Raw genomic sequence first — 27,479 nt, forward strand, 5'->3', positions numbered from 1 at the left:
GGGACACAATACTCTCGGCCACCAAGACACCAGACAGTGAAAAACACTGGCTTATCTCCACCATCGACGCTATCATGCAAACGCTCATCACCCGAGTCATAACAAAAAGAAGGAGCCGTCCGGATGCTCAGTAAACACATCATTCAGCTTCCATGCTCGGAAATGAGCCGTCAACGCCACAGGAAGTGGACCTTGTTGAGCGGCACCTCCTCAAAAAATCACTCACTTCACTTGGACTCTTGTTAATCTTGGCTGTGCCCGCTGTTGATAAAAAAACTCAAACCTAACACAGGCCTTCTTATATGACAGAGCTGTGTTTCGCAAACTCCTGGGTAAACATCTTCCACCTTTTCTTTGGATATCAGTGGCATCTGCGGCCGCTTGATCCTCTCCGCTCTGAGCCAGATGATGATCTGGTTCGTAACAGCTGTCTGCAACTGCATCCAACCTCAACAGCCCTCGCCTTCCCCTCAAACGCAGCGCCCGGCCGATGTTTGGTTGGGGTTTTCAGGAAGCCTTGCCTGGTTGGGATCCTGTCAGTAGCAGGCAGTTCTCCAGGGCGACGCCTCCTCACCGCTTCTTTCATCTCTCTGTCTCGGACGCCGTGAAGACGTGACTTGGCCCATTTTACAAAAATTCCTCTGTTTTCTGTTTTTCAAGCCTGTGCATTGTGTTTTACTACAGGTGCTTAAAGTTTTTCTCTTTTTTTCTTCTTCTTCTTCTTCTCACTCCCACTCTGTCGCCGCCATAGAGCGCTGTGCTTATCCAATAAAATGTCACCACACAAGATGAACAAGCGCAGGAGGCTTGGCGTGTATCAGACTTCCTATCGCGCTCTATGTTTGGAACAGGGGCACCACCAAAAACTATTCAGTGCACCCTTGTGTGTATTGTGCTCTGCGTCATGCTCCGTCGGCTCCCGTCACTTGTTTCCATTCTTGAGAAACACGCTGAATATTTAAATCATTACGAAGCAGCAGCTGCTGAACCTTCACTCGTTCACTTTGATTCATAAACGCACGCTGATAGACATCTGGTCCACTCACCAGAGTATGTGCTCTCATCAACCATCACTTTCTTTCAGTGTAAAGTAAAATCAGAGAAAAATCTCCTACAAAATAAGAAACATTCAGACGACACCCTTGTGTAAATTGAACTCACATTTTAAACTGTTGATAGATGAATCACATGTAGCTTACATCTAATAAACTAGTTTTGAGCATCCATTGAGGTTAAAATCCAGCAAATATAATTTATAATTAAATAAATATGTTTGTGTGAGTGAATAATCACTTCAAATCGAACTTGTTGCAATCTTAGGCCGTGTGGTGCTACATGTTTCTACATCAGCTCGACATCTTTTCTGGCATGTATGAGCCACCATACATCCACACCTGGAAAAGGGAGGGGGAGGAGTCAGTGGAGTGATGCAACCTGCAGTCTCACCATTAGATGTCCCTAATTCTTACACACTGGAGCTTTAACTCAACCTCTAACCCTTCACTTCCATCTAAGGTGTGATGGTTTGACGTAAATAACACAACTTACATTTGTATCAATCATAATCAAGCACCAGCTACTCTGAGGTGGTTCGGAGGGGGGGCCCCCAAAAATCAAACTCAACTTAGGGCCCCATAAATGTTTGGGCCGGCACTGGTGTCAACATCCACAAATTTGCAACAATGTAAGAATAAAAGTACACATCTTTAAAGTTTGTCTTCAAATACATTTTAATTCATTCAGGGTTTACTAAATCAAGTGATTTTTTAAATGTTAGTCAACCATTTTATTTTTTATATTATATTATATTATGATATTATAATATCATAATATAATAAATTATAATGGCAGTGTTGGCAGCTGGGAATGGCTCAGGTCACCCTGTGATCCTCATGGGGAGGATAGAAAGGTAGACAATGAATGAATGAATGAACGAACGAATAATAGTCCTGTTCTTCCTGTGTGACTTCAGGCTGCAGGAAGAGTTCTCTCGTGGCTCCAGATTTAGCCACGAGAAGCTCATTTACACCAGTTAAACCTGGACAGGAGAGCTAACAATTAAAGTATTAAAAACAGCATCAGCAACAGCAACAATGACCAGTGTGTAAAACAACAGCTTACTCAACTTACTCAAACTCTACAATATGAACTTAGTTTTTCTTGTTGTTTTTAAACCTGATACAGTTGTAGTAAAAACACAGGCCTAACAACAGCTGCTGTATCTGTCAGACTGTGGAGAAAAAGGAGTCGCTCTGCCAAACTCCTCTGGTGACGTGCTGACATGTGAGTCTGTGGCGACGAAAGAACCTTCATGGTTCTTGACTTTAGAATCCACACACTGACTCTTTGAGTTTGAGACACTTGTAAAATAATGACCTCACGTTAAGGTCGATGAATTCAGTGGTAGTTGGATGACATATTTTATATTTTGCTCATTTCTCTGTCATGTTTGACATATAGTTTTATTAAAAACAGACTTGTACATGGTAAAACTGTGAAGTGATTTGGTTTTTTAAATGAAAAACAGCCCAGGAAACAATGGTTGTGACGTGTGACGGCCTTTAGCTTCTTTAAATTTAAATGTGTTAAACCTCCCGAATGTTTCTGCAAAGTAAACTTCTTCCTTTATGTATAAAAATGGAATGGAATTAGTCTAAGAAGTGCCCTTGAAGAAGCTTGGAAAAGAGATTAATTAAAAATGTATTAAAGGTTTTCAAATACGAGACATATTAATGGGCTGGGGCGGTTTTCATGACTCCAAGTTGTCATATTTGCATGTAGTTCAAAGTCATGATTATTGAACAGCTGCTGCACAGTTTTTGTAGAAGAAGGAAAATCCAGGAGTGTCGAGTCACTTCCAGCTGAGTCAAGTGAGGAGCGAGGATTTCTTTCATCGGTGTGATGGCGTGACGGAGGCTTCAGAAGTAACTCAACCTGCTGACGTGCTCTCGCTCTCACTGTCATGCAAGCATGCACTCACTCACACATGTGAGTACAAGCACTTCTTTTTCACTCAGGGTTTTTAAAGCCTGACAATGGGAAAGTGCAGCCTCACGCGTTTCGACGTCACTGTATGTCTGCAGTTAAAATGCACATAAATATGACTAGAGAATCTAAGTTTCTGGGAGTTTTTTTTGCTAAATTTGATTTAAAAAATCAAGAAAAAAGGTTTTGATTAAGAAAAGTTCACATTTAAAGACAGTGTTGTTATAAAAGCAGTAAGTAAACATCTCTCCACCATCGGGAATCTGTGCCAAAGTGGAAAAACAAAAGTGTTGAGTAAGTCGACGTTCATCATTGTCATGTCAGCCCGTGAGAACGGATGCACAGACGTGTCCTGGCAGCGTGTGACACATTAAAGTTTTCAGGCATGCATGAAGACGACTCGTTTCTTCTGGCTCATACTGGTACTGTGCTTCTCACTGTGTCTCAACACCTGCATAATGAGGGCCGTGATGAGCCTAATAAGACTCTGCTGCTGTTTCTCACTCACATTCCACACATTTTCTTTTGGGTTCAGCCTAGAAAACGATTTGATGGAGGGAATCAAAGGGCGAGGGTTGAAACAATCAAGATTGTGTACATGACACGGCAGAGTGAAGACCTTTGCTGATGTTATTGCCAGACTTGCGCAAGCAATTTTTTGGGGCCTTAAGCTGAATTTGATTTGGGGGCCCCACCACTTCAGAGTCACCTGAGCGTGACTATTATGCATTACTGCATTAATTATATTATAGATTTGTTTGTTTTTCTTACATTAGAGGGCAGTAAAATCACAAATGTGGCCGCAAAAGTAACTATATCCACAGATATGTAGATTTCTTTCACATGTTAAGGTTTATTTTAAGGGTTAGGGTGTCTTAGATCACAAATAAATCAGACTACCGTAAAAGGTTAGTTCTGTTTATTTTTGGCCCCTATACGGCCTCTTTTCTTAGTTTATTTATTTATTTTACAGTTTAAGTTTTCTCCTAAAGACTACACCTACACCGCTGTAGTGTAAATTCCCAACCCAGAGGTGGAACATGTTTTAAACATACAGTAGTACTTCATGCTCTCATGCCCATATTTTAGTTGTACTGTGAGGGTAATTTCTACTTAACTATCAAGGGCTTGCAGTGCCTCTCCATTTTTTTATTATCAGGATTTTAAAGAACCACAGAAGACTCTTCAAAGACTGCAGCTGCCCCCAGGGCTGTACTTTTAATATCACTGACCAAAGGCCTATTTTATCGAGTCGAAGCAGCACATTAAATGCTGAACATGAGGGAGAGTATCCCACTCTTATCATAAAAACTGCTATCTATCTATCTATCTATCTATCTATCTATCTCTTTTCTATGTGACACCGCCATCTTGTGTTCATCAAGTAAAACAACAACATCCCTTATTCCCGCCCCTTTTTAAATTCTATTGGCTCAGATTCATTCACTGACGATGCCGCGTTCTCATTGGCCCCGCGCGGCGTCACTCGAAGCGCGTTCCGGAAGTGTGCCCGCCCACTTCAAAGATGGAGGACGATACCTCAGATTTGAGCAGACCACAGTTGTATTTGTTTGGTGAGCTCTCTTATTCGGACAAAATCTCCAGAATATTCGATCAACTTTGGCGCCTTTATCGTCACGCATGTGTTGCAAGTTAACATTTGAAGTGAGCGACACTGACGGCGAACATGTCTGCCCACACTCGGGCGCCAGTTCAGCTCTTTTGTTAGCTAGCTCAGCAAAACACTGTCGTGCGTTCATCTGTGGTCGAGAGTGTAAAGCCCAGAATCTCATGCTTTTTACCGTCTGACGTTGATGATAGTATAAGGTTAATTACACGGTGCACATGTGTGTTTTTTCCTCCTTCAGGTTGCACCCTGAAATCGGACAAACGGGAGTTCAGGGTTGACGTCGACGACGACGACACGGAGCAGCAGCTGTCACTCAAAGCAGTAAGTTAGCACGTAGTCCAGTTAGTCTGCACGTAGACGAACTGTCGGTGGATGAATGTTGAAAACATGAATAAGTAGAGCAGTGGTTACGATAATACAGCAAATGTGACTTTTAATCACCTTTAATAGTGTGTGTGAATTATAACGTGGCAAAGATTTTGGAATGTTTTTGTTTTGTGTTGTATTTGGAAGTGTCACAGTTTCTTTGCTATGAGGATGAGATGCAATTATCGCATACTATCGCTCACAATGATTTGTGAACTATTTTAATAATGGTTAAATCACAACATGTTTTCTGATTGGTCAGCTTCTTATATGCGAGTATTTTCTGGTCTCTTTGCTTCATATTTTGTGGTCAAAACAAGACATTTGAGAACGCAATGTTTGAGAAACACTGATCAACATTTTGCAGCATTTTCAGACATGTTATGGACCAAACGATTACTTGATTGAGAAAGTAATTGACTGATTAAACAGTTATGATAATAATACTTAGTTGCAGCTCTACGTTGTAAACATTGAACTGTGCTGCTGTTGCAGGTGTGTCTGGGAGCGGAGGCTGAGGACAACTTCCATACAGTGGAAGTTGAGGGCCTCACATATGATGGAAAAACAACCAAAGTGCCACTTGCTGTCCTGAAGCCATCGGTCCTGCCGTCTGTAAGTACTGACGACACTCTGGGAAATGTTTAAGGGTCTAATAACTGACTATTTAATTGTAAAAAAAATTAAATATTAAATTTAAACATAGATATTGTTGTTATAACTGTTGCTCTTCTCTTGTCCAGATGAGCTTAGGTGGATTTGAGATCACACCTCCAGTCACCTTTCGTCTCCAGTCTGGCGCTGGACCCGTTCACATCAGCGGGCAGCACTTTGTCAGTGAGTGTTTGAGCAGCAGTTTTTCTTCTGCCAGAATGACAGACAAATACTTACAGACAAATGCAGCTCGATGGCTCAATTCATTTTACCCCCACAAAAGTTCAGCCAGTAACCAGTGTTTGCTTCGTAGGCGTGAAGGAGTCAGATGATGAAGAGGAGGAGAACAACACGTCGCCGGTGAAACGACCTGCGAGCCTAATGTCGGGGAAGAAGCCTCCAATGGTAGTTACCTACTCCCACAGTTCTTTTTGAGTTTGTACTTATTTCAGGTTCAGATAAAAGCATGATAGAATGAAGTTTGATGGCTCTGAGCTCGTGTTGTCACTGTGAAGATGCCTCTGACAAAACTGTGATGAATTACTCTTGCAGAAAAAGCTAAAGATGGATTCTGATGACGACGATGAAGAAGACAGTGATGAAGATGACGAAGAGTATGTTTTTTCTGCTGAATTATTTCAGTCACTACTTAAATCTATGCTCAGATTTGTTTATTGTTATTTTTGTAATATTTGTCTTCTAAAAACAGTGTTTTCCTCTCTCCACAGTGATGATGAAGACGATGACAGTGACGACAACGCTGCGAAGCCCCAGAAGAAAGTCGGAAAGATGTTTGAAAAAGTAAGAATCTGTTTACAACTTGTTCTGAACCAGAGATTGGGGGGAAATAACTGAATGGTTATGAATGGAAGAGGTTTGTAATGTAGCTGTTGCTGTACAACAGCGCCCTCCACAGCCACAAGTTGGTAAATCTGTTGAGCGCCAAGCCCCAAAGAGTTCAGAAGTGACTGGAGCTGTACAACATACACACCAAAGAGTTTTATCATTGAATATCACAGAGAAACACTGGGTTTTAATGACGTCTAAGTCCTCTTCACTGATACACGTTTCAAAATGACTAATGAATGATGTGAACATGTTCTATATGCACATGCTTTCTGTGCATTGGACCATGAACAAAATCTGTAGTTACAAAATGGGTCTGGACTCGTGATCCTTGTCTGTTGTTTCTTTATTTGCTCTTTAGTTTGTAGTTTATCTTCATTAAATGGATGGAATCAGTTATTTTTAGCTGAAAATCATCAAACACTTCCATCATCTTTCTACAATATTTGTCCTGTCACTTCTCTTCACAGCTCAGACCAAACTGGAGTTTTGGTAGTTTTATTTACTCATTTGTACGGTCTCTCATCCACTGTTGTCCACCAGGTGTCAGGGTAGCCACGGGCTTAGCCTCACATTTGTTATGTGAAAAAGGAATTCCTCTGTGTTGTTGAGCTCTGTCCACTCCCCCTATGTTTCTACCACATCATTTAAAAACCCCCACGGTCTGTATCCTATTGCAGCACTTCATCTCGGGCAGGCCCCGCCCCCTCCCTGCACTCACTGACCGTCCACCTTTTTTTTTTTTGTATGATACAAAACATGGAACTTTTTCATCCTGTTGGCTCATGTACCCACCTGTTTTGTGTGAGTAAAACACAGGGTCTGTGTGGCGTAATGATCGGATTTCTCCTCTGTAATCTGCTTGAATTCTCACCAACAAGCACTGTGGTATCCTACTTACACACACACATGGGTTTGTGCTGATATTCTTCTCAGGACGCTGCCAAGCATTATCACTAACCTTAACCAACCTAACCTTAACCAACCTAACCACAATTCACATCTAACCTGTAGCCATAACCAGAGTCACAATTATGAGGTTCGGCCTCATTAGGAGCAGAGTTTGGTTCTTAAAAAGGTCAATGTTTTTACCAGTAAAGGTCCTGAAGAGGTAACAAAAACGAGCACGCACACACACACACACACACACCAGTTGTGGGAAAAATCTTGCCTCATTTGTGTGTAACCCTGCATATCTTTGTCCCTCTGTCATCCCACTGTTAATATGATTGCTCCTCTTTATCGTCTCTCATGCCGTTTCAGCGTTGCACCTGGCCTCTGCCTTTGAACACTGTTTTGCGTGCTGCCACAATCACTAGCAAGCGTGTGTGTGTGTGTTTCTGCCTCATTTTAAGTCCTACATTTCTTTTTCTTTTTTCTTTTAAACACAATTCGAGTGTAAACTGTGCCAGGCAAAAGATCAAAGCAGGACAGATGCACATACCTGCGACGTGAGCGCCGAATCCTCGCCTCAGGGTCAGATGACAGCTGAGCATTTCTGTCACCTGTTGATTTATTCTCATGTCTTCTCTTCCAATCCCTCCATCTTGTGCCTTCCTCACCCCCAAAGACCTTAATCCCCTTCTTTACCTTTTTCTCTTTGACACCATATTTTGTCCGGTCTGTCTCCGCAGTCACAATCCTTTATGTTTTTGTTTATCTTAGCATCACAAATGTGTCATGCAAACACTGAATATTGACAGAAAAGATAAGGTTAGTCCTTTTTTAGTCCCACAATCGGTAACTGTATCGTGTCGGGGGAAGGTAGTAAATAATAAACATGCATTTTCACATCTATATTGACGACCAGGATCATAAAAATGGAATCTAATCTTCAGTAAAGACATGAAATGACAGCACAAGCTTGATATTTACACTGTCAAAACTCCAAATATGAGTTAAAATTGAGTTTAAGATTATCGTGATTAACCCCTTCATCACACGTGATTATTTTTAATAATAATTTCATTAATGAGAGGTGTGTGTGGTCTACGAGTGATTTGTACTCTGTATGTCGGAATCGCGATGCGGCAGCATTGCTAGGACAAGTAAATCTTACGTCATTATCTCAGATTGTACAATTATCATCGTTTTTTGGCCACAGAACAGCCTCCCTGTGCCAGTGTTGGCAGTGGGAACAACACAGCGATTTAGAAAAAAAAGTGGCAATGCTTTACCTTGATAGCGAGGATGCCTTTCTGCAACATGATCTGTGCGCAGGAATCTGGGAACTTTTTCAGCCACAGGTGTTTTTTGTTTTTTCTTCTGTGCCAAGAGAAACTTAATCCAGAAACACATAAATGTGTATTTACAATTCTGAAACTCTCAAACTGCCCCGGGGCAACAACAATTAATCAAATAGCAATCGACTGCTCAATTAATCTCCTAAACTCTTTCTTTAGTGCGTTTGTCTGTTAATAAAAATGAGTTTTGTTATTGCAGCTTCTCATATGTAAATAGTTACATTGCTTCTCTGTGACAGTTTACAGAATATCTTTATTTTGTGGACATATTTGAGGTGGTTTTAGACGCACAAATGGACATTTAGTGCTCCATTACAGAGTCTTAAGACCACTGCACCTTCTATACAGCTGTCATGTTGACTGTAATGTGAGTGACATTTGACCAAAACTAACCTTTTAAAAGAAATTGAGGTAGTGGCTCAACGTGGGCACATGCTGAGTCATCATGTGACCAGAAGCCACCCAGCCCGACGACGCCACATTAAAGGCTGATGATGTCGCAAATCCTCCAACCTCTGAACTTCTCCCGTCCTATTTTCATCCAAACACGAACCATAGACCAGAAAAGACAATACCGTGACATTTGAACTGGTCTCTTCCAGAAGCTGTGTCCCATTTTCCTGAGTTTTTGTCACACCTGGAAACAAACTCATTTAAAGCCCGAAATAGGAAACTTTTATGCTTAAATTCATCCAGCGATTTCAAGCGATCGGCAACTCCATCTGCGTTTATATTGGTCCCCTACAAGTGTTATTATTCTCTCGTCCTCTGGGGTCAATGACGTGGGAAAAATGAGGACTTGATTTACAGCACAAAGGAGCTGCGTTATTGCATGACCAAAAAACATGTAAGAATAATGTTCATCTGCCACTGGGGACGCCCAGATCTGTCTGCTGTGTTGAGCAAAAACGCTATCAGACACTCTGCTGTCTTTATGAGGGAGGGAAAGTGACAGAAGAGGAACAGTGTCCCTAAAATCCTCTGTTAAAAATGCTTAAAAAGGCCTCCCCAACAACCCAGCCGTCCAGCGTCTTGTGTTACCGTTGCTCCAGGACATTACACGTGTAATTGCCTTGTTGCAGTTATGTCAGCGCAGGCAATTACACTTCCAACTCATTCCAAGGTGAATAGCAGTGATTGCAAGGTGAGGGCTGATGCTCAGGAAATGCAGGTACTTGCCTTGGCTATTACAGGGTAATTACACAGGTGCCTGAGAGCAATGGAAACCTGACAGCAAGGCCTCCAATGTGGAGATGAACAATGGCAACTTACTGAGTACCAAGTGTCTCATCGGTGAGAAATTTTGTAAAGTAATTGTGCTTGGAGATAGTTTCAGTTTTGCTGTTTCTGTCCCATTTAAGTCTCTTTTTTGTTAGTGTGATACTTGAATGAATTATTTATTCTTAAGAGTTAGTTCTGCAACTACCCTTTAAGTTTTATGACGCCTGTCTGCCGTACTCCTCGCCGTTGTAAAGTGCTTCTAAAAAGGAGTGTGCATGTGCAGTATTTATATAATTATGATGTTGCGCGGTGAGAGAGCGTGATGTGAGCACCTCATGGCAAAAGACTTTGAAGAAAATCAACCACAAATGCAAACACTTCAACAAATGTGGTTCACATTACGTTCAAATGCCAATTATAATTTGTCAGCTATAAAAAAAAAAAGGCCTGGTAATTAGTGCTTTGATATGGGAGTTTTCAAAACAACATGACAGCTCCACCAGAGCCCCAGAGAGGTGGCGTTATTGTGATACACACCATAATATCTCGAGGAAAGCGGACCATTTTTAGCAGCACCTTCACACTGAGTCAAAACCCTTTTTCATGAAGTATTAACAACACTCACATGTGCTCATTTAGTAGCAGTATTATGAGCATGTTCTGCAAAGAACTCCACGTTTCTAACTCTGCAGACGTCTCATTAATTGTTCTCGTCTTTGCTTCGTCAGAGTCGAGAGTCTCCGGCAAAGAAGTCCAACAAAACCCCCGTCAAACAGAACGGTCCGGCGGGAAAAGCATCGGGATCTGCGGTCAGACCACAGACTCAGGTATGACTGTGTGTGTGTGTGTGACCTGTTCAGCTCTGCTAACTCATGGTTTGTTGTTAGTGAGTTAAGTGGTTGAGAGTCACAAGACTGGAGAATAGGAATCAAGGTTTGACTTAAAACACAGTTTCCTTTGTCCTTTATACTTCTTTTAAATGAGTATTGTTATTGATTATGTATGAAGCACAATAAAGGGTCTCATTTATTTAGAAGTAACTTTTATATAACACATGTTTAAACAAATACATTTTGGTTCCCAATTTAAACTGTGAATTAGCTACTTTTTGTGTGAAATAGTTTTGCTTACCTGAGTCCGGAACGACTCATTGTGTCAGTGACCTGTGGTAATTGTGTGGATTAATTGGCCTTAACCATTGAAATTGGACCAAACAAAGGAACAAATTGTGTGGATCATTCTCCCTTTTTAAACCCTAAGGAATGCAATAAATGCACGTTGCAATTAACTCAACCTGATAGTTAATTTCTTGAACGGAATGTCTCGGACGGCCGCCCCTCACAACCCCACTGCTTGAACTCTGCCTCTCTTTAAGCAAACACACCTGACCTCTAACCGTGTTCCCTGGGGCAAGGTTTAAACCTGTGACCCTGTGGCCTGACCCCCACCGCCTTGAGTTGCAGCCACCTTTGATGGCTCGCAACCTATTGCAGTTACAAGTAGTGCTCAGGGAATACAAATTGGCGAGCTTCTCTGCAAGTATACAGTATAAGTTTGAAGTGTGAACTGAGTGCACGCTCGTCGTTTCCCGCCTTGATAGAAATCTGTGTTTATCAAACATCAAGCCACAGGGTTGTAACTCCTAAAGCCCCAGAGGTAACTCGATGGCCCTGGGGATTTGCCGCTGGTCAGCCACATCACTAAAACCGTCCTGCCCGCGAAGCTTCGACTGCCCCTGTCCAGTCTCCACTTCTCCACGACAACTGTTCCCTCTCTACAACCTCTTCACACCCCTCACTTCCTGGACACACCTTCTCCCAATTGCCCTCATTACTAGCGTTTGATGTCTGGTGCAGCTTGTGCTTCCAGATGCCCCAGAGGAGCGAAGACGCGAGCGTGGCTGTCTGTTTTGTTTTTTTTTTCTCCCTCTCCTAAACGCAGGTGACTGGTCATTAGATGATTTTTCTTGACAGATCTGTTGCCAGGGCCGCAGTTCTCACCTCTCTCAGCCCAGCGTGCGGCCCGTCATGAGAACCAGCTAACTCGAGCCGTGCTAATCTGAAGTAACTTTATCTTGCAGCTGGTGTCGTGTGATTGATGGGTTTGGAGGAGCCGATGCCTTCGAGCACACGTCACAGTCGTAAAGTTGTTAACCACTTCACTCAGGCTTATCCTAAAACGAGGCTGAGTCATTGTTTTAACGACTGATTGACATGTGTTGCAGCAGGTGCTTACATTGTTAGTGGACATTTATTTGCTTGTAGCTGTCACTTCACTGGTTTTTATGCATGAAAAATGTCCGAAACACCAACCCGTGTTAAGTATACAGTCATCGGATTAGAGTTCCAGTTCCCAGTGACCTGGAGGTTCTTCCCCCCGAAGCTCATGTTCCAACAAAATGATAATTACCGTCCCAGACAGAGCTGATGAGCAAAGGTGTCACAACCATGTGTTTGCACTGGATTGGAGACGAGAGATTGCATCAAATGATAGCGTGCTTGTGATTAAGTTCCATGTCTCGTGGCATCTGTAATCAGTGTCTGGCCCAGATGAAAAAGCTTGCTTGCTTGGTGTGTTTATCAGCTGTTTCAGGTCCACAGCTGTGGAAGTAGAGAGCTGCCCGTAAATAATAAATGCGCACTGCATTTGTCTGGCCAGCAGCCAGCAGCTTATGTGCTCTCTTTTTGTAGTGTGGCATGTGTGTCAAAGGTTTTTTCACTTTATACCTTTTGATCTGTGCTATAAAATGCAGCTCTCTTAGGGACAGGGACATATTATTGCATTTTTTTAAAACTAGAGAGGTCATTTATTCTCTTAAGATCATTGCACCTGTTTTTAACTATTACCCTGTTCTCTGAAGCCAGAAGTTGCTGAAGGGACTTTGGTTTTGTAGAATTTCTAAATGAGAAACAGTTCTTGTGGTAGTAGAAACAGAGAGTTTGTCAAGAAACATGTTTTTTATCTGTCTTTATGCAACATTTTGACCTGCTGCACATCTACATCTACTTCTCTGCCTCGTTCCAAGGCCATGTGCAGTGTGATATGACGGGCACGCTTAGCAAGTGCATACATTTAATGGACGGTACGATGTGAAGTTGTTTCTTTGTGGCCATTTTTCTTAAAATAGCTCTACATTCTGTCAACTGTCACTATTCTGAACATTAGTTCGCCAAAGCTTAGCCAAAAGATGACATCGTTGACAGCAGCTTTAAACAAGGATAATGATGATCAAAATGGAGATGTATGAAAATAGCTTAAACCTAAATGATATCCAAATGTTTTTATAATGCAAAATGCAAAAAGTATAGTAATGTAGTGTTTTCAATTCATGGAACAGAACCAAGCCGACATACGGTTTCGACTTGATTGGTAAAAAGTTGTTCTATGAGTTGCTCCTCACGTCGTCTCTGTCTATCAATGAAACCCTGCAATTTCACTGGATTCCACACTGGCTTTGCATGTAGAGACAAGCTCCGCGGCTTGTGTAACATGTGCAGTCACGGGCCTATGGCTGGTGTGTGAGTGCTGTTGTGTCACATTCACACACTTCCTAATTGAGGACCTGTGCTGCCCAGGTCTGGACACAGCTGTAGCTGTAGCCGGTTCTGTGCTCACGTTGTCGGTGTTTTTAACAAACGCGGAATAATGGGTGAAATTATGTTTTCCGTGTTCCCAAAATGTGTCATATTTCCTTGTCAAGGGGCATGAAATTGATCAAACTGATGCATTTTCTCCATTCACAAGAACATCTGCACTTTCACCTTTTCCCATTTAGTTTTCGTGAGGATTTACCTTCAGTGGAAAAACCCATTTGACAAAGAATCTTTGTTGCTCATCGGAGAGTCTGGGCTTTCCCTCTCCTGCATGCAAACAATAAAAAAACACACACAGGACGGTTCCGGTTCCGGTTTCGAGAGGATGGCAGCCTAAACTTTTAGCTCCCCGAAGGTTTTACCAATTAACCCCAAAAAACTTGATTTTGTTAAACCTGGTGGGTATTTCTTAAAAGAATGAGGAAAGGGGTTACTACTAGAAGTGGATTAAGCATGGGTTCAACAGAAGACGACCCAGACTCGAGACTCAGCCGAAGCAGCTCTCCGGATTTACACCCACGGGAAGACGATATCCCTGATGCTAGCCTTAAAAGTATCTTCAACGAAATTCGTGAGTTCAGAAGAGATAACAGGGAGCAACTCTCTGACATTAAGCAGGAGTTGAAGAGAGCGAATGACAGACTGGACGAAGTAGAAGGGAGAATAGATGAAACGGAGACCGTGCTTCTAGCAACAACAACGTTAATCAAGCGGCTGACACAGCGTCAGGCTAGCTTGGAGGCGAGATTGATTGATCAGGAGGCTCGAGCGCGGCGTGTCAACCTGCGTATTTACGGAGTACCCGAAGGCACAGAGGGCACTGACATGGCTGGTTTCCTGAATAACATGTTGAAAACTTCACTCGACTTCCCACTTGACGGAGACCTTAAGATTGAACGGGCACATCGGGCTTTGGCACCGAAGCCCACCGGCCCGCAGGCAAAACCTCGCTCCATAGTGGTCAGGTTTGGCAGCTGGCAGATTAAAGAAGAAGTGATAAGGAGAGCGTGGCAGAAAAAGAAGGTGCTTTACGACAACGTTCGTTTCTATGTTGACCATGACTTTCCTCCTGAAGTGTTAAAGAAACGCAGTGAATACATCGAGGCCAAAAAGGTGTTGAAGGAAAAACAAATAAAGTTTCAGACGCCCTACCCTGCAAAGATGCGGATTTTTTATGATGACGGCACCCGGTTGTTCCAGAATGCGGCGGAGGCTACGAGGGATATGTCGGCGCGAGGGTTTCCGGTTACTGTGGTGAAGACCCCAGCCACACCGGACCAAGAGGAGATTCTCCTCCTGTCTACCTGGCAGAGGGCAGGCAGTAGGGGAGACCAGGTGGGAAACCAGGAGTCTATTGCTACGAGCGGCAGCGCACATCCGAAACACCAGCACTCTCGTTTTAAAGACAGACTCAAGGAGTTTAGAAGACAACCCCGCTAGGACACTGTCGGTCACTGATGGATTGTTTCCTCACACTTTACAGATAAGTGCTCTCTGATTTTATAGTGAAATGTGTATCATACACTTTGCTTTGGTTTAGCTATGCATGCAGAACTCTACCATACAGTTTTGCTTTATATGGCCTGGGCTCGCGTCTAATCATAGCCCACACTTCTATTTTCTTTGTTTAATCAGATGAACGGGACGTGTTTGGCGAGCCATACTCAATTTATTTTATTTTATTTTATTTTATTTTTTTCTCACTTGGACTTTGGCTGAAATGCAGCCGCATTTCAGGGCCCCACCACTACGTCGTGGGATGTTCCCTTATGAGGGCTTTGACTTTACAAGGCCCCACAAGGCTCCTTTGGAACGAGCCTCAGCATCGGAAGCAACTGTTCCAAATTGCACCGGTGATGTTCTGTTTCAGACTGTTATATTGTTTTTGTTTGTGTTTCTTGGGAAAGATAGGTTTGGTATAATGTACTTGCAGGGATGCCAGGAGAGATTTTTGGCAGGGTGATAATCAATGTAGCCCACAGTAGTACACGATGAATAGGCAAACCCTTAAAATGATTTCTTTTAATGTGAATGGGATTTTAAATCCAGCTAAGAGGAGGCAGATACTGGCGAAAATGAGAAGGGAGAATGCACAGATTGTGCTCTTACAAGAGACACACCTCACCCCACTGGAACATGAAAAACTTAAAAGAATGGGTTTTTCAAGGGTATACTTCTCATCTTATAAATCAGGTCACAGAAGAGGCGTAGCAACTTTGATTTCACAACAAATACCATTTGAACAGATCTCGGAAACATCCGACAAGGAAGGGAGATACATAGTAGTTTCAGGCAAAATAAATGACGTAAATATAACAATTTGTAATGTTTATGCTCCCCCGGGAAGTAACTTTGCTTTTTATAGAAACATATTTGATTTGATGATAGAGGGCACAGGGGTTGTCATATGTGGTGGAGACTTTAATATCCGTCTCAATCCGAAACAGGATTCATCTAAAAGCGCAGTTATTACGCGATTACATAGGAAAATGATTGCATTAATGACAGAACTTGGTATATTAGATTTATGGAGGGATTTCTATCCATCAGGCCGGGACTATACTTTTTACTCACACCCACACGATGTTTATTCAAGGATAGATTATTTTTTTGTGCTAAAAAAGGATCGTCATAGAATACGTGATTGCGATATTGGATGTATTGATCTATCTGATCATGCCCCCCTCTCCTGCACTGTGGACATTATCGATAATCCGGGTAGAACTTTGTGGAGGTTGAACACAAATATCCTAAATAATCCAAGATTCAAAACCCAAATGAGAGAAGAAATAAAAACGTTTCTTGAAGAAAATGATAACGGAGAGGTTGACTCAGCTACGATATGGGATACTTTAAAAGCTGTTGTTAGAGGGAGAATAATATCATTCTGTTCCTATGAAAAGAAACAAAAACAATTAAGACTGATAGACCTTAATAAAGAACTGAAAGACCTTGAGACACAACATAAAAAAGAACAAAAACTAGAAACACTAACTAGAATAAAAGCAACTAGAGATGAAATAAATAAAATATACACACAGGAAGTTGAAAAAAAGATGATATTCACAAGACAAACTTATTATGAGTCAGGAACAAAATCACATAAAATCTTGGCGAGAAAACTACAAAAGCAACGAGCAGACAACACTATATACAAAATAAGGGACATAGATTGTGGGACTATACGATATAAACAAGAAGAAATACAAAGGACATTCAGAAAATACTACAAATGCCTGTATACACAACCCCAATTAGAAGGTGACCAGCAAATTGATAACTTTTTAAAATCTCTAAATTTGCCTACTTTATCAGAAGAACAAAATAGAATATTAACAGGCCCTATAACTGAGATAGAGCTGAATAGGGCCATCTCCACCCTGAAAGCAAACAAATCACCTGGCCCAGATGGCTTCCCCTCGGAGTGGTATAAGGCATTTAAAACTGAGTTGGTGCCAATCCTTCTCCAAGCTTGTAATACGACATTAAAAGATAATAAAATGCCGCCATCTTGGAATGAAGCAGTGATTTCCGTCATTCTCAAGGAGGGAAAAAGTAAATTGGAGTGTAGTTCATACAGGCCTATCTCGGTGCTGAATGTTGACTACAAGCTTTATACAACCATCCTCGCCAGAAGACTGGACAAGGTTCTTCCTCAGCTAATACACAATGATCAGACTGGATTTATCGCACAAAGACAGACTCACGACAACATCAGGCGATCATTACACTTAATACATCATATCCAAAATAATAATATTGAAGCTTGTTTAGTTAGTCTAGACGCCGAGAAGGCCTTTGACTCGGTAAGTTGGCCTTTCCTTTATAAAGTTTTAGAAAGATTTGGCATGGACAACGTTTTTATTAGAGGGATCCGTACATTATACAACAAACCACTGGCCCGGATAAAAATAAATGGTTACCTTTCAGATACTATTTTACTAGAACGTGGTTCGAGACAGGGATGCCCGATTTCGCCCCTGCTATTTGCACTCTATATAGAACCCCTAGCTCAGTGGATAAGACAGACTCGGAGTATTAAAGGCATCTGCATTAATGGAGATGACCACAAGGTGGCGCTATATGCTGACGACGTCTTGGTTTATTTAAGTGACCCTCCTAATTCACTTCCCAAATTAATGGTCTTTCTAGAAACGTTTGGTAATTATTCAGGATATAAATTAAATATACAAAAGACACAAATTTTGACTATCAACTACCAACCCACAAAGCAATTTAGGGACAAATTCCAAATTAAATGGGATCAAAATTCATTAAAATATCTAGGAATAAACCTGCCGAAAAGAATTCGAACATTGGCAGAGATAAATTATGGCCCCCTCTTAACAAAAATTAAAGAAGACATGCATAGATGGAACTCAGTTTCTTTTCTTAGTCTCAGTCACAGAATTGATTCTGTAAGAATGAATATCCTTCCACGATATCTCTTCTTATTCCAGGCACTCCCTGTAGAAATTTCCTCAAAACAATTTTCTGAACTGGACAAGATTATTTCCAGATTTATTTGGCAGGGTAAAAAACCCAGGATTAGGTTTAAAACTTTACAACTTCCAAAGAAGCAAGGGGGGATGGCACTACCTAATTTTAAGGACTATTTTTATGCAGCTCAGATTAAACCCCTGATTAATTTGTGTAACCCATCCTATCGAGCCAGATGGAAGGATATCGAACTCTCCACTCTGATTGACCCTCCAATACAAGCAGTACTACTGCACAAACATCTGGGAAGATTTATAGACAAGGCACAGAACCCATGGATCAAAGCACAGCTAAAAATCTGGAATATGATAAAAGAGGAGTATAAATTAAGTGATAAATTACAGATAATTCAATGGTGTGCCTATGATCCGGAATTTAGGCCTAACACGATTGATAAGGGATTTAAATCATGGATTTTGAAAGGAATAACGACATACTACTCTCTCACAGAAAAGGGACAATTTAAAAACTTTGAAAAGTTGAAAGAAGACTGTAACCTTGAAAGAACAGATTTTTTTAGATTCCTCCAGGTACGTAACCGCTTTGAACATATCAGAAAGGACACTGATCTTAATGACCCAATATTGATAATTTTTATTGATGCTTACCAAAGTAAATCGAATAAGGGTGTCATCTCTAGAATTTATAAGGGTCTACTGTCTAAAAAAACACACAGTACAGGATATGTTAGGGAAAAATGGGAGAGAGAGGGTAATCTAACAATATCTGAGGAGGATTGGCTCGGTGTTTGCCAATCCCAGTGGAAATGTACCAGCTCTCATGTATGGCGGGAGTTTGGATGGAAGTGTTTGATACGCTTTTTCATTACACCAAAACAAAAGGCACATTTTGCTGGAGGTGAAGCTGTGTGCTGGAGACTGTGCGGACACCGGGAAGCCAATCATTGGCATATCTTTTGGGAATGCCCAGTGGTTAAATCCTTTTGGACAGAACTTCACAAAGTATTAGGCAGCATGTTTAATACTAATCTACCTATGCAGTTTTCTACATTATTTTTAGGAAATTCGGATTCACAGGTCAGGCAAGCTGATGAATATTTATTTCGTATTATGATAACTGCTGGTAAAAAGGCACTGACACGGCGTTGGCTTCTCCCTGATCCGCCTACAATACAGGAGTGGATAAGTATAGTAAGTGACATTTACCTCATGGAACAGATTACCTTCTCCATTCGCCTACAGAAAAACATATTTATCGAATTGTGGTCCAAATGGGTAAGATATGTTAGTTTAGAACAGGCAGAATTATTGAATGGATGATCCTGTATGCTATTTTTTATGCTTTACTCTTGAATGTTTTATTTGGCCTAACGACTAGTGTGAATTGTTTTATTTTATTTATTTAAAAAAAAAACAAAAAAACTCCCTGGTGGACATTTCTTTATTTGCTATCTTTCCCAACTTGTTTGAGTTCTCACGTATACTTTTATTTGACTTTTTGTATTTTGTTTCCTGTTTTGTATATTGAAATTTCAATTGTGAGTCGCAGAAATACCATTGTTTGTTATCTGAAATGAAAGTAATTGCTGTATTGTAATGCTCTCACAAAACAAAAATAAAAAATATAAAAAAAAAAAAAACAATTTGTTCCTGATGTATTTGTTAAACAACAACAACAAAAAAAGATGTGTAATTGTTCTTTTTTTATTGCTTTTATCTTAACCCAGCTGCTTGCCCATGCCAAACCTATAAACACATACTAGACTAAACCCTTGTCTGAAATCATCACCAATAAGTTCCATTTAGCAGGATTTTGTTGTCGAGGTCAAATTAGAACACAGAAAAGTGAAGGGGGGGTGGGGGGATTGTCGAGGAGGAAATAATACGGAGCTATCTCTGTATCTACAACTCTATAAATCTCTCTGTATTTGACACATCAATCAAGTGTTTCTTATCTGGCTGATATATTTCCCAAGATACCTGCCCCAGGAAAAGACAAACCCCAGGCCGGCTCGTCGAAATCCCTCTCGCTGGCTGAGATTAAGAGCAAGTTGTCGACGACCGCAAAGGAGGTGAGGCTGTCATCCCGCTTTGCAAATTACCACTCTTTAATTGAACGTCCGATGCCCGGTTAAGCTGATGATTTAATGTCCCTCGTTTGTCAGGGGAAGTCTCTACCGAAGACGGAGCAGAAGTTTGAGAATTTCGTCAAGAGTTCTTATAAAGTCACAGACAAGAGCGTAAGTAAAGACGAGTTTTGTTTTGTTATGTTTTCACACGTACGTTACCTACATGAGCGGTTTACATAAACATCCTGCTAAAGTTTGCCATTTCACACACACACATTTATCCAGGTTACTCACTTCTTCTAAAACCTTTATTCATATGAAGGATGATGGGATTATTCAAAGATAATGTAACGAGATTGCAAGAGAAAGACGTCACAAAGAAAAAGAATATAACATCTGTGCTTTATCGGTTCGGTGTGAAGAATTGATTGTTTTGAAAATTGCAGTGTGAAACATTAAAAGAGTCACAAAGGCTGCAACTTTAAGATAAGTGTTGTTCTACATCCTTGTATTGCAGTTAGCTTTTGTGCAGCCCATGACGTCACATGATCTAAATGATGTATTGAATTTTACAAACACTGAGCCTGGGAACACGTCTCCTGGTGTCACTAATCACATTAACGTCCACCTTTACCATTAAAAGCTTTAAAAAAGCTCTTTTCCATGATGGATACCAGGAATGCATTGTTGTTCCCGCTCTGTCCTCATTGACCTCACACTGTCCAGTCGGCCTCCAAAGTCTCTCCAGCACAGTGTGTTCTCCTTTGAATTATATTCATTTTGTGTCTGCGGGCTCTTTCGAGATGGAATGGGAGTACACCTGCCAAGACGAACTCTTTCTTGGTGATTTACTGAAGTGTGTGTCTTTTGTAGCCTTAATGAAGGGACGGTGGTATGTGGATGGTACCAGCCTCTTTCACATTCAAGGCCTTTGACCAAACCCCAACACACAGGGTCTTTCTAAATGCAGGACTTCAATCTTTTCTAATACTGCTTGTCATCTCTGAAGATAAACAACGGCTCCTGCACGTTTGTTTTGCAGGGCACAAATTAATCTCCCCAAAAGAAGTCCCGTAGCTTCAGATGATCAGTAATGGGGAAGTGTTTTCACTTTAACGTCCGTCTGTGACGCCATCGCAGTGTTAAAATGTGAAGTGAACAATTACAAGAGCAGGTGAAATCTCTTCAGAGCGCAGTGAGGGCTCGGGCGGACGAGTTAAAGAGTGGGGGCGGGAGGTGGGGAGAGCTTGTTGATCCCAGTGTGTAGAAACATCTGTGGAAGTGCTTTGGTTTCATCAGCCAAGGCTGAGATCTGTCAGACCTGGAGCACCTAGTCATATACTCTGGTATGCACTGCTGCCCCCACCCAGCCCCTCGTCGCTCCCCAGCAGCCCCGTCTAAACTCAGCGTTCCCACAGGCGAGACGCACAAAAGCACGTTGTAGTAAAAGTGAGTCATATGTCTCATGCTGCATCGCACTTCATTTGGGTGATTTATAATTTCTCTCTCCTTTTCCCCTGTTACTCTGTTGCCACCCCTCACTCCTCTCTGCATACCCTCCCTCCCTCAGGTGATCAAGGACCTCTGGAGTTTTCTACAAACACTGAAGACCATGAAGAAGTAACGCGAAGCTCGCACCGTGACGCATTTGTATGTTTCTGCATCCTGCGGGACGTTTAAAGGCACAGTCAGCGAGATTTCCTTGCTCGGCCCTGTTGCGTCGTCACTGCTAACTGTGATCGCAAAAGGCCGGAGCGCCGAGGCAGCCGTCAATTATTCAGGTGTCATCGTCATCTTTTTAGATGCAAAGCGCTCATGAGCTGTCGACGTCATCGCACGGCAACAATCTGCACCACCTGCAGGAACGGAGAACATTAGGAAGTGTAGATGTTTGTTTTTCACACAGAAAATTATAGAACTGCTGCAGTTTTAACACAACGCCACCTGCTGGCTGTAAAGACTTCAGTTAGGGATGCACCGAAATGAAAGTTATTGGCCGAAAACTGAAACCGAAAATCAAGCCATTGCAATTATAGTATATTATTTATTCATAGTATATTATGAGTATAGATTAATATTCATGCCTCGAAGAATAAATCAATTAAGAATCTATGAAAATATCCAGGAGGATCTCATCGAACATGCATGCTCCTCATCAGGTGCAGACAGACGCACCGCTCCTGCGCTCCGTATCAAACGCAGCATGGATCATTTCTCCACACGCTGCTTTATCCCTCATCCAAGTAATGATCTGTATGATGATGAGGATCGAGTACGGTCGCGATGACGTGCAGAGGATCCGAGCGAATGTCGCGGGGATTTCATAATCTGCGCTGTATGCTGTTCTACCATGTACTTGCGTCTTGTTGGAACTGTTTTTATTGGCGTTCCACTCTGATCTTGCACAGACTCTCAGTGGGAGTGGACAGGCGCGCGTGCTGCCCGCAGTTTTCACATGTGTCCTATCCAACGTCCTGTTTCAGTGTTAAAAGTCCTTCGGTCGCCGAGTTTTTGTTGCATCTCCAGCTGCGATTTATGATACTGATACATTTTTAAAGCACAGAACGTACAAACAAGACTTTGTGCTCCGACACACCTTCAAAAAAAGTCTTCAAAAATCAAGTGAATCAATCAAATTTTGTTTAAAAATTTATATCTAATCACAATTTGCCTCACATGGTTTAACATGTGCCGTGTTTCCATCATTGTAATGTTCAGTTTGGTACAGTACGGTACAGTTTGGAATGGTAAAGCTACCCCAAGGGAAGGGTGCCAAAGAGTGGAACAGATGGGGCTGAACCAAACTGAACTGTTCCACTCAGTGGAAACACGGCTAAAGTGTGACATCCTCAGTCCTAATTCCACAACAATGAAGAGGAAAAAACTACAAAAAAAACCAAAATACAATAAAAACATTTAACGGATGCTGAAAACCATATTAGTATATTTCCTTTATGCTAAAAATGTCCAGGTCCGACACAGGCGGTTGCTTAATGGCAACATAAATGTCTTTTTAACAGCAGCTATAAAATGAAAACAATAGGCGAAAAACTCAGTGGCTGCATGTCATATAGTAATGCATGCACGTGGTATAAAAAAGGCTTTGTCCTCGCCTGTTGACGGCATCTCTGCATGTCTTCATATCGACGTTCTCCGCCTGCAGGTGGTGCATGATGCTGAGCCCGGTCCGGTTCAGGTGCTTTGCCTCCGAGACGCCGCGTCTCCTCGCTCGGTCGATAATGCAATAGGAGATATTGCAGAATGTGCCTTTAAATATCTCTGCCGTAAACTGATATGAATCACAGTCCCATTTATGTGTGAATCTGAGCCGTGTACACGGGAATAGTTAAAGAGCGCCGATACGAGGGGACGATTCTGTGGCCTCATGTTTTTACTCCACAGATTTTTTTTTTAGTTCTGTCTGGTTTTTACAAACCTTTTATTTTAGCTTGTAGCCATGTTGACATATTGTTCTGTTCATTTGCCTGGAGTAATTACTCTACACATACAGTATATGTACAAGAATCAGTCAAGCAACATGACAGTTGTACTCGGGCTGCGACTAACCACGTCTTCATCGATTCATCGAGTAATCGTTTGGTCCAGAAACGGTGATCAGTGTTTTTCAAAGGATGTTTCGTCCACAAACTCAAAATGATTTCAGTTTTAATGATTTCTTTCTTTTATGGATCAAAGAAACCAGAAAATATTCTCATTTTAAGAAGCTGAGAAATCAGAAAATGTGTTTTAATTCCATTAAAATCAATTATTTTTTTAGTTAATAATCAGTGAATCAACTAATTGACGTTTCTTTTTGTTTTATAATTGTTAGGTCCTCAAAATAATGATTTTCTCAAATGTCTTGTTTTGTCCACAAAGCAAACCTTTCAGTTTTAATGTTTTCTCTATTATGTGGAGCAAAGAAACTAGAAATGAATGACATTTAAGAAGCTGAGAAATTTGAAAACTTGTTTTAATTATTAAGAAAAACACTCAAACCTGATAATAGATTGTAGTCGTCGATGCGTCGTCGCACAATTAGATTCTCTGTCCCCTGCCATGAATTTAACACATTACATGGATAGATGAGATAGAATCACTTGACAAAACTAGTCATTGTTTTTACAGGGAAACCTTGATGGGATGAGGTCAGTGTAAGGGCACAGTCTCTCTCACACACACACACACACACAAATATGTAGCAGTGCCTCTCGTTCACTTCCGTAACTTTTTTTTTCTTAATGTCACCGCACATTTTCTCGCAAACCAAAAATAAACTGCTTGTCCGATAAACACAACCTCAAACAGGAAATGGACCACAGAACTCAATCCAGTGTTATCTGCTACATTTATGTGTGTGTGACTGTGATATTATTCAGGGATGCACGGTTGTGGCTTCCTACACTTCTGTGCCTGCGCCCTGAACAACTATTATTTTCTCATATGTTTATTTGTTTTGCACCATGAACTCATTTTACATCTTCATCTGCGATGACTTGTTTGCAAAAGATTTAGTTAATTTCACTACAGAAGAGAAGACATGACCACTGTCTTTGGGTGTAGGAAAAAATGTATATCGGTTATTGGCCCAAACTCTCCCGATATATATCGTGCATCCCTACTTTTATTATTACTTAATCTTCCTTATATATGTATTTGTATATATGTATGAGGGGCTTAAAACGGACCCCAAAAAATGTATCCATGTTTATCGTACGTGAACGAAATTTGGCATATTTGTTTATTAGGTTGGGTCGGACGAAAAAGTCGAGGGCCTATGGTCTAAACCCAACAGGAAGGCCCGCCATCTTGGATCAAACGCCGACTTTTTGGCGATTTGGCACCATGGTATTTGAACAAACTTGTCGTAGAGCTTTGGTCCGATCATCTTCAAACTCTGGTCTCTGTGGGTCTTGATTATTATCGTTATCTTTGCAGTCTTATTTTGGCCCTCGTCTCCGATGCATACATCGAAGGTATGCTCGTTCTTATTGACTTTATTTCACACTTTCAACCATCTTTTAACTGACGTCTTGTTACATAAGCATTAACGTGAAGAACCTCGCAGACGTTACACACGAGTAGATTTATTTCGGGAAATGCTAATTGATATCAAGCCCGTTCCCATCTGAGCGTGTGGATGACACCGATTACAGCAGAACAAAAATCTGTGGGGAAAAAACGCTTAAAGAATATTACGGGCGCAATAAAACCAACACAGATGTCTCCTCTAACTAGTTTTTTTCCCTCTCTCTCTTTCAAGTATCGTTACATGCATAAAGTTAAAAAAAACACCACCAAATGGACTGTTAACAAGCCCCAGGAATACATTTACGAGTTGGCACCGATGAGCGTTGTATTAAAGTGTAATCCAATTCACCAAAAAAACACACTCTGTGTCGTATTTATTACAACGTAACCGTAAGTTACACACGTATAACGACATTAGTCACGAAATAATGTTTACAAGAACCTCATAAAGCGCTCAGTCTAGTAATTGTCCGTAGTGGTGTATATCATGACACAGAGCAGGCACTGCGGTGCTTATAATGTGTTTATGATCCTGTATAATGCTTTTTACGAGCCAAATGCTGGCAGGTGGTTGCCATCCTTTACCAATCACATGATTCCCTTCAGCCATCCCCGTTGTCTGAAGAGGATATTTGGAATTCCTTAGGTGTGAACTTTACTATACTTCAGCCCCGTTAATGAATTGACCTAAATCTGATGATGAGTTTGTGAATATTTCTGTTATTTTGTGGTGATGGTGTAGAAGCAGATTGTCAGTGCTATAGCTTTTGCTCACACAAACACAATTTTATGATTTTAATACTACATTTCTTTTCTTGTTGATAAAACTCTTGCTTTTATTCACAAATATGGCAGCTGAAGAATTCTGTTTTATAAGTCTGTGCTCAATCCGCCCTCGCTCAGCTGGCTTTGCAGCTTGGATCTGTTGGTTTTTATTTTTTGGAATTGTGTATTTGTTGGTATTTTAGTTAAGTTTAGTGTTGAGTGTAAATTTGTTCCACTTTTCTTTATCTTTACTTTGTCGTCCTTTCATTCTGTACTCAGTCATTTGTGAAGCCAGTGATGAAATATGTGTCCATGTGAAATTAAAATAAGGGGAATGATTGTGATCTTTATTAACCTGGTTTATGTTTGAGGCTCGTTACCTTCAGTCGTTTGACCCGTGGATCGTGAGGACGTTGGCTGATCATCGAAATATTGACCGTCTCACACTGAAATAGAGCTGCAACTAGCGATTATTTTCATAAACAATTAATTAGTAGAGTAATTGTTTGGTCCATTAAATGTTGATCAGTGTTTGTCAAACCTGGAAATGATGACGTTCTCGAATGTCTTGTTTTTGACCAAAATGATTCACTTTTAATGATTTATTTATGTGGAGAAAAGAAATGAAGAAAATGTTCACATTTAAGAAGCTGAAACAATCAGAGATCTTGTCTTGTTCTTTAATTTTAAAGGCACAGTGTATTAAATATAGCAGGTCTATGTAGCTTTCAGTTAGCATCAAAACTCAAAAGATGTTAAGTTTGTGTCTTGTCACAGACAGACAAACAACCATTCACTGTCACACCTACGGTCAGTTCAGACTGTCCAATTTACCTAATCCCTGTATTGCATGTTTTTGGACAGTGGCAGAAAACCCACACACTCACAGGGAGAACATGTGACCTCCATGCAAAAAGGCCCTTGTTCCAACCGGGGCTCAAAGCTGCAAAAGCAAGAGTGCAAGAGAGCCACTGTGTGGCCCCTGTAAAAACAAGCTGACCCAGCTCCTTTCATCTAAACGTTACACACTGAGCCTTTAATTCTGAGTGTGTTTCACTTGCAGCTTTTGTTTTTGATCACAAAGGATCACCGAGTCATATTTGGCAACAAATGTGGATTTTTATGGCCGTTATACAACTGAAATTGCGAGGTCCCATCATCCACACAGACGGGGAATTGAACCCAGCACTTTCTTGTTGTGAGGCAACAGTGCTAACTACTAACGACATCACATCTCGCGCTTTTTTGGACGCAAAATGAAAGCTTCGAAATAGCTTTTTCTTTATTGTCACACATGTTGCTGCACTTTTTCAATGCTGTGTCTGATAAATGGTCATGTGGTTTATCACAGTTGAGCCGAGTGAACCTGAGGAAAGTAAAGTCACTGAAAGGTGGTTATTATTATACATATTGATATGAAACAGCTACTTCATGTCTCAGGTTTTTCAAATATAAAAACAGGACAATGTGAAAAACAATAATGCCTCTTTTTGTGCCACATTGCCTTTTAATATGCCGTATTTCCCGTCTGTCACCAGTTAAGTGCTCATTGATTTGCTGTCATGTGGTGCTTCTGTAAATTTCCAGCCTGCTTAACTTCTCATGGTTTGAAGATG

The 27,479-nt window shown here is 41.2% G+C and overlaps 1 protein-coding gene across 1 annotated transcript; it reads left to right on the forward strand.

Moving 5' to 3' along the window:
• The first annotated feature begins 4,491 nt into the window (after positions 1-4,491).
• npm1b (nucleophosmin 1b) lies at positions 4,492-26,213 on the forward strand. Its single transcript, XM_044040195.1, has 11 exons — positions 4,492-4,559; positions 4,854-4,936; positions 5,477-5,596; positions 5,725-5,818; positions 5,949-6,040; positions 6,188-6,249; positions 6,364-6,436; positions 10,674-10,772; positions 19,975-20,070; positions 20,164-20,238; positions 21,638-26,213. Exons 1-11 carry the CDS (start codon positions 4,511-4,513, stop codon positions 21,689-21,691), a joined length of 897 nt encoding a protein of 298 aa, XP_043896130.1. The 5' UTR covers positions 4,492-4,510; the 3' UTR covers positions 21,692-26,213.
• Positions 26,214-27,479: the final 1,266 nt, after the last annotated feature.

Source organism: Solea senegalensis, linkage group LG12 (genome assembly GCF_019176455.1).
Source record: "Solea senegalensis isolate Sse05_10M linkage group LG12, IFAPA_SoseM_1, whole genome shotgun sequence".
Lineage (NCBI taxonomy): Eukaryota > Metazoa > Chordata > Actinopteri > Pleuronectiformes > Soleidae > Solea > Solea senegalensis.

Excerpts from the sequence above, each read along its gene's own strand:
- npm1b (XM_044040195.1), top strand. The coding sequence starts at position 4,511 with ATGGAGGACGATACCTCAGATTTGAGCAGACCACAGTTGTATTTGTTT. Across the intron at positions 4,560-4,853 it reads ACCACAGTTGTATTTGTTTG|GTTGCACCCTGAAATCGGAC; the intron begins GTGAGCTCTCTT and ends TTCCTCCTTCAG. Across the intron at positions 4,937-5,476 it reads AGCAGCTGTCACTCAAAGCA|GTGTGTCTGGGAGCGGAGGC; the intron begins GTAAGTTAGCAC and ends CTGCTGTTGCAG.